The sequence below is a fragment of the Habropoda laboriosa genome, unplaced genomic scaffold (assembly GCF_001263275.1).
Source record: "Habropoda laboriosa isolate 0110345459 unplaced genomic scaffold, ASM126327v1 scaffold59, whole genome shotgun sequence".
NCBI classification, from domain to species: domain Eukaryota; kingdom Metazoa; phylum Arthropoda; class Insecta; order Hymenoptera; family Apidae; genus Habropoda; species Habropoda laboriosa.
Genome location: NW_017100162.1, coordinates 40,625 through 53,626, shown reverse-complemented (window position 1 = coordinate 53,626; position 13,002 = coordinate 40,625). Strand labels below are relative to the sequence as shown.

At 42.0% G+C, this 13,002-nt stretch overlaps 1 protein-coding gene across 1 annotated transcript in view; it reads left to right on the top strand.

Moving 5' to 3' along the window:
- Nucleotides 1–13,002, top strand: part of LOC108578463 — a 112,254-nt gene extending 99,252 nt beyond the window's left edge. Inside the window, exons 12-17 of the mRNA XM_017941810.1 lie at nt 2,866–3,006; nt 6,578–6,772; nt 7,611–7,673; nt 9,371–9,639; nt 12,054–12,271; nt 12,727–13,002. Of these exons, the coding sequence (XP_017797299.1) occupies nt 2,866–3,006; nt 6,578–6,772; nt 7,611–7,673; nt 9,371–9,639; nt 12,054–12,271; nt 12,727–13,002 (1,162 nt within the window). The remainder of the gene's footprint in view (nt 1–2,865; nt 3,007–6,577; nt 6,773–7,610; nt 7,674–9,370; nt 9,640–12,053; nt 12,272–12,726) is intronic.

The following is a 13,002-nucleotide window of genomic DNA, read 5'->3' as shown; positions in this document are numbered from 1 at the left end:
TGAGGGGGGCAGGGGAGAGGGGGACGGTGAGCTGCCAAGGGTGGATAAGGTCGAAAGGGGAGGCGGGGTATAATCAGTTGCCACCGCACTGGATTATGGGGCGAGACCCGCGTCGTCCCGTCGAGGTTAGACCCTTGAAATGCACCACGGATACCTCCGGCAAAACTGCTTTCCTCTCTTTTCTAATCTCCGCCCAACCCGGAATTCCGCGCGTCCGTTCGACGAAGTTGCCGAGATTCTTCGGGGAAAGTTGACACTTGGGGCGGTTACGCGTGGAATTTCGTTGCAGTTTCAAGATGAACGATGCAAAAGTAACGATCACGCTTCGGGCCAATTTTATATCAATGCCGTGAATTTTGGGTACTTACGAGTCTCGTTCTTAAGTTTAGAATCGAATGGGTTTTTAAGCGGAAAGTGGGTTAGATCGCGAGTAAATTGTTTTTGGAAATATTTGTACAGCGTTGGTATACATTTGCAACTTCGAATCTGTGGTATGAAACTATTTTCTAGCGTATCCTGGGTTTTTTCTTAGGAAGTGACGTTACTCTTTCTTATCAGTTTTTTTTACCAGTGATTTAGTGTGCTATGAAGCTGTTATCTCAAGAATTAGAGAAGGAACGTATATAAAATCCCTTTAATTACAGCGCGTCAATTTTACCGGTGAAGTGTAAAATCCAGCAACGTACACTCTACCGAAGCAATGTACGCATTGCCGCGAATTTACCCAAACTTTTCATTTCTTATCTTATTTTTAAGATTTTCTTTCTTCGTTTGGCAACTTTTCCCCAAAAGACTTTACTCCTCACAATCTTTATTATTCATTTAAAGCATTATTTTTCATGCTCTCAACAAATTTTCAACGACCGCAAGGCGAACCTACCCCAAACTAATAATCAAAACTTTGCCTAAATCTGTGTTAAAGACAAAGTCTAAAACGCCATTTTCAAATCGTTACCCATTAAGCATTGCTTAGACAGAGTGTACATTGCCCAGGCTTCGCACTTCCCCGGCAAAATTAACAATTCGTCCCAATATTTCTGTACAACATCAACAGCCCTCGAACGATAATCACATCGAGCTCTCCTCCGAAGCTCATCGTAGCTCCTTCAGAACGCAATAAACCTTACGAAGCAATAAAACCCCTGAAAAAAAAAAATACATACATCTCAAGGATCGGTCATCCCGTTCTTCCCCATAAGTGAACGTCGATTAAATTCATCAGTCCCCGATCGTTCACGAAATCGCGACGATGGTAGTCGAGTAAACGGACAGACGCGAGGACTTATCGTTCGTATGAAGACAGAAGAGAAGTCGTGGTTAGACGGAGGCTGGGAAAATACGAAAGGCAGTAGGATTCCGGGGGGCCGTGCCGGGTGAATTGCACTCAAGTCCGCATCCGTTGGCTCGGTTGGCCGGCAATATCGCGGCTACTCAAGGGCCATCGAGGTTTTTCGAGGCTTCTCTCATAGCCCGGCGGTAGTTGGTTCATCTACGAGACTACGAGGAGACGAGAGAAAAAAGCAGAAGCAAACTGCTCTCCTCTCTCGTGTTCTGATCCGCGTATATTCCTTCTGCCTCCTCCTCCTCGTGCTGCTGCGCCTCTTCCTGCCTCTTTCTCCACCGACCGGCGCGCGGTGCCGCGAACTTTTCGCCATTTTTTTTTCTCTCTCTCATATGTCGCTATCACGCCCGCTGTACGTACACACGGGGAATCCCTCCCTCTCTCTCTCTCTCTCTCTCTCATTCTCTCGGCCGAGCCGAGAAGGAAAAGTTGCCGAGCGCAATAAAACTTTCCGGTTGCTATCCAGAGCTCTGTAACGACGCGACGCAGCGATTGCGTTCTGGCCCACGCTCGTACCCTGGATGTCCGGAGCAACGCTGGATGTTCCCAGCCTTGCAGATTAAACCGCTTTCCGTCGTTCTGTCCTCGTTATTATCGCCGGAGGAAATTTTTTATCGAAACTTTGTCACGGGGTGCGCTCGTCGTTCTTTGGATACACCGGGTGTGTCTCGTGGCGGGTGATTCTGGGGGAACGAATAAGTTGAGAATGGGGAATAGAATTTTTTTGTGTCAGGCTTCGGTTTTGAGAAAATCGAGTTTAAGTGTTTGTCGTGATCAGTGTTGGTAATGTGTTTATTGTCGCGTTTCTTAATTTTAATTTACGTTACCGAATGAATTGTTGGAAGTGACATTCTCGTTAACGCGTGGAAATCCTTGATCTTTGAGTCAGAGGATCGTGGACCGACGATACGGAATTTTGACGTTTTAATTTTAAAGCTTTTCTACGATTCTTTCGTTTACCCGGAGAGGATTGACTTTCTTAATTTTAATTTACACTACTGAGTGAATTGTTGGAAGCGACATTCCCGTCAACGCATAGAAATCCTTGATTTTTTAGTCGGAGAATCGCGACCTCGCGATATGGAATTTTGACGTTTTAATTTTGAAGCTTTTACGATTCTTCCACGACACTATTTCTTTACGAAATGTAAAATTACCGCTAATTATCAGCACTACTGATCGAGAGAATCTTCGAACTCAATTTTCTCGAAAACCGAACTTTCCTAAAAAAAATATTCCGCATTTTCCGTTTATTTTTCATTGAAAATCACCAAGGACCTTTGTCACCATTTTTATCGCTTCTTACGGGACACCCGGTATATCAGTGTCGAGGATACGAACGAAGGAGGTCTAGCTAAAAAATAACTAATTACAATAATCACACACGGTCATCCATTGTACGACGTTGCAAATGGGCGCGCGATTAGTCGATCGATTAAGAAAGCATTGGAGAAGGTGCGGGCATACGAGAGACGAGCAATCGTGTTCAGAGTGTCTCATTGTGTTGATGTTGTTCGGTGCAGTATGAATATGAGGCGGCACTCTTTGAATTTCGCGCCTCGGCCCGCCCCCCGTGGTCGCGATGGCAAGGAGCTGATACAGTGCCCCACGTCGTCCTGTGATGGCATGGGTCATGTCTCGGGAAACTACGCTACCCACAGAAGGCAAGGCAGCATTGACATTGACACTGACATTTTACATTCCGACGATGACATCCCGTTGTGTATCATTTATATATTGATATAGCGATGCAGCACGCAAGCACGCACGCTGAACATCTTACACAGACACACATACATACAGTGGGCGATGAAATTATTAGAGCCCCAGTACGAGAAATATGTTTTTTGGGTCTGTATAGAAGTAAAATCACAATATCAAGGTTTTTACTCTGAATAATTTTTAATTGAATTATTCAGGTAGGAAGTTAAACTTAGCTTATTTAGCTGTGAAAGATACAGGTGAGAAGTGACAATAAGTAGCGCCACTTTTTGCTGCAATTACCGCCTTGATACATTTTAAGTAATTTACTGTAGACTATAAGCAGTGAAAATACGATAAGAAAAATTCAAATGCTCGTGATCTATAAATCAATGAAACTGTAACACGCAGTTGCCAATTTGCGACTGGCAGCACCTACTCATGCAAAATAACGTCGATATGGCGGATAATATTGCCTAAAGTGTTGCCAAGTGTGTAACTAGGCTTTCGTCTAAAAATTAATTAATTCTTTGCAGGTGGCTCTATTAATTTGATCACCCACTGTAGTATACGGTACATACACACACATTACCATTGGAAACTTACACACGATTATTTCCTGGATCCTTGTTACGTGAACCTGAAGCAAAATTCCTTAAGTAGCTCGGTTCCCATGTTTGAAAATTTCGTTCCATGAAACACACAAGTCGACATATCTCCCTATACGAACACATCCAGACATTCAGTGCGATCTCTCACGAGAAATGGGAGAAAATAACATAGATGGGGTTTTGCATCGTTTTGCATATTGGTGGTCCGTGGCGTAGTGGCTTCTTAAGTGTTTTGTGACACTATATCATTTTGTCTAGAGTACCCATATCACCACCCCCCTCATTTCCTGGCTGATACCTCTCTTGTATACTCTACCTAATCGATATTGTTGTATATCTATTATTATTATATACGTGTGAACATTCATTGGTATAAATAGATATTTTGTTACATTAAGCGTACGATGTGACACAATTTTTCGTTTCTTTCTTTCGTTACATCTCTACGGTCTGTCTTTATCTTTCTTTTTTTCCAGCTCCGCTCTCCTTTCTTCATTTTTCTCTCTCTGTCTCTTTGTGTAAACCTTTTTTCAGATTCAATATTCTATCCTCTACCATCCACTTGTCCAAATTGTTCTCCCATTTTCTTATTACGTTATCGTACGATATATATTACTATAACCAGAGTGTGTAGATGAGTTTCGTGTTGAATGAAATACCATTTGCTCCCTATTTTCGACCCGACCCCTACGAAAAGGGATGGCAAAATCATTAAGACGATCACGGTGAAGAGCAGCTTCGTATCTCGAAGTATACGCGCGTCTACGATGCTTCCACCAGTTTATCTTGAGCTGTAACTGTAATTAACCCTTTCGCTGCGGCAGGTTTTGATACGCGAGAAATCTTTCGTTTTGGCGTTTTAAAATTTTTTTAAAATTCTGAAGTTAAAATTTTTCAATTTGTCATTTTATTGAATTAAGATGAAAGTGCGCTAAGCGCAAAAATTATGGATTAAATTAAGACCGAAAGTCGCCAAGGGCACAGCGCGAGAAAATATTCGCAGCGCCTATAGGCGTTAAAATCACAGGGCGAAAAAATATTTACTGCGCCTATGAGCGTTAAAAGTACAGAGCGAAAAAATATTCACAGCGCCTATAGGCGCAAAAGTCAGCGCGAGAAAATATTCACAGCGCCTATGGGCGCAAAAGTCAGCGCGAGAAAATATTCACAGCGCCTATAAGCGCCAAAGTCAAAACGCAAGAAAATATTCGCAGTGCCTATAGGTGTCAAAGTCACAGCGCGAGAAAATATTCACAGTGCCTATAGGCGCCAAAGTCAAAACGCAAGAAAATATTCGCAGCGCCTATAGGCGCAAAAGTCAGCGCGAGAAAATATTCACAGCGCCTATAGGCGCTGAAGTCAGCGCGAGAAAATATTCACTGCGTCTATAGGCGTTAAAATCACAGAGCGAGAAAATATTTACAGCGCCTATAGGCGCCAAGGACACCGTATGAGAAAACATTCACTGCGCCTATAGGCGCAAAAGTCAGCGCGAGAAAATATTCGCAGCGCCTATAGGCGCTAAAGTCGCAGCGCGAGAAAATATTCACAGCGCCTATAGGCGCCAAAATCAAGACGCAAGAAAATATTCGCAGTGCCTATAGGTGTCAAAGTCACAGCGCGAGAAAATATTCACAGCGCCTATAGGCGCCAAGGACACCGTATGAGAAAACATTCACTGCGCCTATAGGCATCAAAATCACACCGCGAGAAAATTTTCAAAGCGCCCATAAGCGCCGATAGCAGTGAAAGGGTTGACATTCATTTTCGTACGCATCTCTCTCTATATATTTATGTATTTATACAATATCACCAAACCCGCCCGTTTAACAACCGCTTCGCCAGCCTCGAGTGGGCAGCTTCGTAGCGAACTGTTGCCAATGACCATGTCAGAGCAGAACTGCAATACAAAAAAAAAAAATAATACCAGAAGTAACATAAGTGCACCGTATTCGGCAACGTGTTGCACACATCTTTGAAATATTCCAAATACAAAGAAGGACAATTGGCAATTGACGAGTTTCACTGGGGTCAGGTGTGAGTGTGCTCCCTGCTCTCCCTTTCAGTGTTCCTAGAGTTAAGGCTAACCTTGTATTGACATGAACCTGAAACGCGATCGATCGTACGAGCGACACCTCATGAGTGATCCAACTGGAACACGGCGTTGCCATTTGCATGCTATCATATATATATACATCTATCTACCTAATTATTATACATCGTTGATTGCCCGTTTCGATTATGCGTCCACCAATTAACTCGACTAGCCTCAGGGAATATACCCGCTGTTCCGATCTAAGAGACTCAACTCGATCATTTTTTGAAAAAAATCATCCTCGAGAGGGAATGGGTCGTTTCACTAAACGAATCTCCCTTATTCAATGTCTTCGTTCGAACTGGACGCAAGGCAAGTCGTCCAAGTATAAATCGTGCTTAAGGGCTGCTTTCATTTTAAAACGATCTTAATCTATAAGCACCCGATACTCTAGACGATCTCGGTGAGCGAAAATATTTCCTACTTTCGATCGACGAATCGCCAAAATTTTTGAAATTTTCTATTTTCTATGGAAGTTCAATTTGTCAAATGAAATCTCATCGAGGTCTTCTTAAAAAAGAATGTTTTAATAGTACCCGAATACTGTACCTGGTTCCGGACGTAAGTACTCGAGACTTCTTGGCAACGTCGCGTAATTTGCATGCGATGTGTTGCTGAAGCCATCGTTGGATGTTTCTGAGGTGTACGTTCGTGATCCTGGCCATGATGATTGTTGCGCTATCGCGCTAACTCCGACGGAACTTTCCTCGACTAAAAGATGATCGTTGAAATATTGTACTCGTTATCTATGTAGAAGAAAGTAGCGCAAAATCGTCATGGTATACGTGGAATGGGTCTAAAGAAGAGAAACTTTTGTTCAATTTACAGCCTGTCCGGTTGTCCGCGAGCCGATCGTTCCCAGATCCAAGCACACTCTCAAGAACTGAAGTGTCCTACGCCGGGATGCGACGGTTCAGGCCACGTAACCGGCAATTATTCATCTCACAGAAGTTTGTCCGGTTGTCCACGTGCTAACAAACCGAAGAGCAAGCCTCGAGACGGACAAGACTCGGAACCATTGAGGTTTGTCATCGTCTGACCCTTCTTTCGTTCTCTCCGTTCCTCGAGATAGGGTAATTGCGGGAGAGATGGACCAGGCAAGTATTTCCTACGTTATCCGCCAGATATGGAAGAGAAAACACTGAGAGCCAAGCTCGATCGCTTTCCGTAAAACAAATGTAAAACAAAAGAATACTGACGCGTTCCGCATATGGCGGATAATGTAGGAAATGCTTGCCTGGTCCGTCTCTCCCGCCGATTCATCTCTCCCGGAATTACCCTATGCACCTCGAATTAAGACAAAATTACCTAACCACCATTTCGAATCGACCAATCTAAACTCCTAATTTTCGTACCTGTGTGTGCACACGTGGGATCGCGTTGCATCTACTAGCAAAATTCGCAGAAAGAGTAATTAACGTTCGAGAGTTAACGTGAAATCAACGCAATTGACTCGTGGCTGATTTGATCAAGATTAGAGAGAAAGATGGAATGGGATTAATTGAGAGGGGGCGGGGGGGAGATTCTAGTCTCTTGCGAACTGTGCAACTTGTGTGTTACACGTAATCGCGATCTCAATTTAAGCTTTCACCGCGTTCGCACGTTGCACGCAGGGCTACGTGGGTATCTTCCTGACCGCATTGCACGTACTAAGATCTGGTAGACCGAAAAGGGCAGCCCCCATCCCTTTCAAAGGCAGACGGTGTGTCCCCTTTAAACCCTATCCGCGCCTTCCTCTAACGTAAAAGCGAAGACGCTGACTAATAACCAGCGGTTTCCGCTCATTTCATGCTCACTCTCTCTCTGTACGGATGGATTGCACGGTGTTGGGTAATGGTGGTGTTGGCATTTCGGACTACAGATGTCCAATCCCCGGTTGCGACGGGTCTGGCCATGCCACTGGCAAATTCTTGTCGCATCGCAGGTAAGATTTCCTGGCGATTTCTTGTGGCAAGTTGAATATCGATTAATTTATTTTTTCTGAAAGGATATATATTGTATAGCAGTTTTGTAGTTGATTGGAATGTAGATTGTTCTTTTTTTTCTTTTTTTAATTAGGTTATTTATTAAGGACTGTCGTAACTGTTACATTTATTATTCTTGTAACTTGACGAATGTGGAAGATTATTTTTAATTTTTCTTTTCGGTATTGAGAATATTTTTTGGTAAGATTAAATTATCGAGTGACGATGAATTATCTTGTTGGGTGGTAATTTGGTTGAATAAATTTTTGACGCGTCTCAATTTGGAATGATTGAAGCTTGATCGAGTTTTATCTTGGAAGACATGGAAAACTTAAGTTTTCCTAATTTCTGCAATTTCGAAATGATTACTTGTGCGAAATAGGTAGGCTTGTTAGAAAAAGACAAATGTTTCGAACTTTACGAATTACCGTGAAATACTAAGCGTGACTAAATAAATTTCAATAAATGGCTCTTTGGAAGTGAATTTTTGCTATTGCGTTTCAATCTCAATTAACATTAACACTAATTGATACTTATATCTCAGAAGACGTAGAAAGGTTAAATTTCCCCAATTTCTGAACTTCTTGGGAAAACACTTACGTTTCGAAATTTATAAAATAACGCCATCTTAGTTACTGGAAAATCTGAAAGTTGACCAAATCAAATTTTATAGAAATCAATTCTTACTGTCGCGTTTCAACCCTTCAAAAAGGTCAAACCTTAATTAATATCGACGCCAACTGATATTTACACCTCAGAAGATTTAGAAAGCTTAAATTTTCCCAATTTCCGAATTTCTTGCAAAAACACTAATATCTGAAAATTCACAAAATAACGTCATCTTAATTACAAAGAAATATTAAAGGCGACCAAGTGAATTTCGATCAAAAATTTCTTAAAAATCACTTTTTCCTGTCGCGTGTCAACCCAAAAGGCTTCAACCCCAGTTAATATTAACACCAACTAACATCTACACTACCGTGCATAAGTATTTGGACACTATGCAGGAAATATACTTGAAATAAAACTCTCTAATATAGTTTTGGCTTGCGATCTTATCCCAGGCGACCCACACAATGTTTATGAATACCAATGAAAATAACATTTGACATGAATTAGTACAAATGAAAAAGCAATAACTGAAATCGTTGGAGTGCGTCGACTTCAAGTGTTTGTCGAAAATTTCATTGTGCCAACGGTGAAACATGGGGGTGGTAATGTAATGTTTCGGTGCAAATAAAGTGGAGAATTTAGTAAGAATAGATGGAATTCTACGAAAAGAAGAATATTTCAATATTTCAGGTGAACACGTAGACGAACGCAATATTTAATTTGTTGGTAAATTTATGACCATGTACTACGTCCTAGATCTTCTACACCTCAACGACATTCATTGTTGCTAATTATAAGTAGAAATGTCGCAATATAGTAAAGACATATGAACCTTCAATTAGATCGCGTCGAGTGTCCAAATGCTTATGCACGGTAGCGCATATCTCGGAATACCGCAGAAAACTTAAGTTTTCCCAACATTTTTCATCTCGAGACAATCACTTCCCACGAGAAACCCACGCTTCGTATAAAAAAAAAAAGACAAACGTTTGCGAAATTGCCGAAACAACATCATCTTAATTGCGACCACAACGACTTGTTGCAGCGCATCGGGCTGCCCCATTGCGAACAGGAACAAGACGCGAGTATTAGAATCCGGAGGTACTATGGAGCAGCACAAAGCAGCGGTTGCCGCAGCGACGGCGATGAAGTTCGAAGGTGTAAATTGTCCGACGCCGGGGTGTGACGGGATCGGCCACATAAACGGCTCCTTCTCCACTCACAGATCTCTGTCAGGTTGTCCGATAGCCGGGCACGCGGTGAAGAAGCCAAAGTTCGAGGACATGTCGAGCATGTACAGCAAAGGAATCAACGGTGAGGATCGACCTGCCTCTGATGTCGTTGACCACTTCGATTATCCATGCGCACCATTATTAATCGAGGAATGAGAGAGGAAGGAAAACGAAAAAAAAAAAAACAAAACAAAACAAGAAAAAAAAAACGAAAAAAAGTATACGAAAATAGGTTGGCTCTTCGTGAACGAGTCGACGAAAAATTGATAATTGAACAAGAAAATCACTGTTTAAAAATTCGAGGCCTCATTCACGTCGAGCTACGGACCTGATGTTGCGACATGTGATTGCCTACCAGAGATGGGGGTAGAAGCGAAAATTGTAGAGTAGGCATGATCATCGAAAAATTTGCCTTTCATTCTCTTCTCGTGTCACACTCGTCCAGTGTTCAACTTTTTTTCTCTTTCGTTGAATTTTGCATCGAAACTGCCCAAAAATTTCTTAACGAAACATGTAAGATCCACGATAGTATCGAGTGACGCGAGAACGATTTGCTACCTTTTTGGACGAGTCGATGGCAAACAAAAAAAAAAAAAGAAGGAAAAACAGAAAAAAAAGACCGTGACAAAATTTCTAAACGTTTATTTGTAACAACTTGTGCATATATAAGACCTTTATATACTTGATCCTATGCTATGCCATACTCTACTCTTCACGCAATGATGTGCTGTCATACCAACAAGAGTAACCTCGTCCTTTTTCTCCCGTCCCACTTCTACCCGTATATTCAGTTTACTTCTTTTTGGTCGTTTCTACTTAAAATGTTACGTTACGTTCTCGCTCTCCTTCGTCTCTAAATATTATATACATTGGCATCCAGGTGTTATTCGAGATTTTATTTGATTTCACATTTTCCACGTAGAGAGAACAGGGAGACAATGCACAGAGAAAAATATTCGATTGACCAGCGAGAAAGAAAGAGAGAGGAAAAAAACAAAAAAATAACGCATTCGAACTGGACACCTCGACTTTTCTTCCACCGTGTGTATGTTCACATTTGCTTCCTCCAATTTACGAATTTGGCCCCCCCCCGCGCGAATCTCCTTACTCCCACATTACTTATGTGCAAGAGCAAAAGAAAGATGTAAAGATCTCAAACGAGAAAAAAAAAAAAAGAAAAGAAAAGAAAAAGAAAAAAGCAACCGTATGTCATAATAATGAAAAATAATATATTCTGATTTATTCTGGGATCACGATCAGCTCCTTTCCTGTCATTGAGCTTTGAGGAGAACATTTACTTTTGAAGGTAAGGGACTGACGTACTCGCCATTTCTTTTCTATGTGTTTTCGGTGTTACATACAAGATCCACACACCAGTAATTTTACTTTTTACGAGATGACGTCCGAGTGTTGGCAACATCCGGTCATCGATACCGTCTAACGTTACATTACAAACGAAAAAAGAAAAAAAGAAAAATTTTGACAAGAATTTTTGTAGTGATAATAATAAAAAAAAAAAAAGAAAAAAGAACGACGATATTGAAAAAAGTAAACGAGCCAACACTCGGTGTCTCCCATTTTTTTCTTCTATCTGGTATGATGGCACCTCACGCTACCCCCCGATCACCCTAACATCGTCCCGGATCATTCTGTTTTCCTGCGGCACTCCTGTCAGGTTCGTGCGTCTGTGTCAATGATTTAAACGAGTCCACTCGTCTCGTGAAACCAAAAAAAAAAAAAAATGAACGGAAACAGAAAAAATTATCAGACGAGTAGACGAGCTCTCTTTTCCATCACTCCAGCACGAACCACTCGCAGAAGAAACCGTACCGATCCCACATTTCAGACAAATTCCTAATGCAGCGACTTGGGATACTTTCTAGAGTATACTAGCCTATATAGCAAGCGATCATTGTCGCGCGATAAAACGAGCTTACAATGTGACAATGTTACTCGTTTTACGAAAAAAAAAAAAAAGAAAAAAAGGAAAAAGAAAAAAAAAGAAAAACCGTTACCCTACTACCACAGGCCAACCCAAATCGCTGTCCGAAGCTTCCCTGGCGCTACTTACATACGCTCTCGCCACATTCTCACATATTTTATTGTATATGAATCCCGCACACCTGTCAAGAACTACGTAAACTAGTAATTATCTTTCTCTGTAACGTCGAGTCATTTCCGTCATAGAACGTGGACAGAGCTCTTGAACGAGCTTCGGTCAAGATATTGGGTTGATCAGACTTCTTAAATCAGCCTTCTTTTGGGGCTTTGCGATGATTTTCCTCGAGCGAACCTGCGTTCTTGAGACTGCTATATATATCCATCTAATCGTTATACGTAATATTAATTACCAACTGAAATGAACAGTTTAATAAAATAGTCTCGAGAACAGGGTTGAAAGCTGTTGAGAATCGAGAAAATCAAAAATAAAAAAAATATAAGGAACGAAAGAGTGAGACAGATTGTTAAAATGGACCGTGTATGTCCTATCTTCAGGAGTGGACACCAGTGGTCCGGCTCACGGGGGTGCGGTGGGTTCGGGTCAGGGTAACACGAGTGGTAGCGGTACCGCCAGTGGCCAGAGCGAGGATCTGTACACACTGGAGGCCGAGATCACGGAGCTCCAGCGAGAGAACGCTCGGGTCGAATCGCAGGTGCTGCGCTTGCGCTCCGATATCACCGCCATGGAGAACCAGCTGAAGCAAGGTGAAAAGGTCAGTACGCTTGTACTCAGTCGGTAATCGATTATTACCATGCGCTGATAGATATGGTAGAGAAACTTCCGGTTGCTAGCAATATAGGATATGATAAGAAATTTTTTGGGCTGAAACTTTCATGTACGAAACTGATCACGCTACTGCAACGTGCACATGGAACGTTGAACTGATTAGAATTTAAAGAAAGTACGGTGAAATAAGTACAAGTTTATCACGATTTCAGCCCAAATTGTAAGAAGTCTGTATCAATTGTTGTTAACGTAGAACACACTGCTGTCGTAGTAGTTTCCCTCCCTTCCAATAGCAGAGCTTAAAATTCTCTATATCCAAAATTTGTATGGTAGATATTACTGTTACTATCGGTAGATTTCTTTTTTTATTATCGTTAAAGTTAATCGATGCACGTTTACCACAGACCGATGTTTCTATTAAAAATGTTCCATTTTCTACAGGAAACAACGACGATTGCCCAGCGAAACAACAACCTGACCGAGTACTATCAGTCGCTGCGTGACAACATGATCACGCTGTTGGAGCACGTGCGAATACCGAACGCCCCGGGCGGACCGCAGGAGAAGATGGGCCACGAGAATTTCGACAGTTACCTGACGAAGCTGCAGACACTCTGCACCGCCGACGGTTACTGTGCAGACGAAACGAACAGGCCGATATACGAGACGGTGAAGACCGCGCTGCAGGATTTCACGGTCCTACCGACACCCATCTGA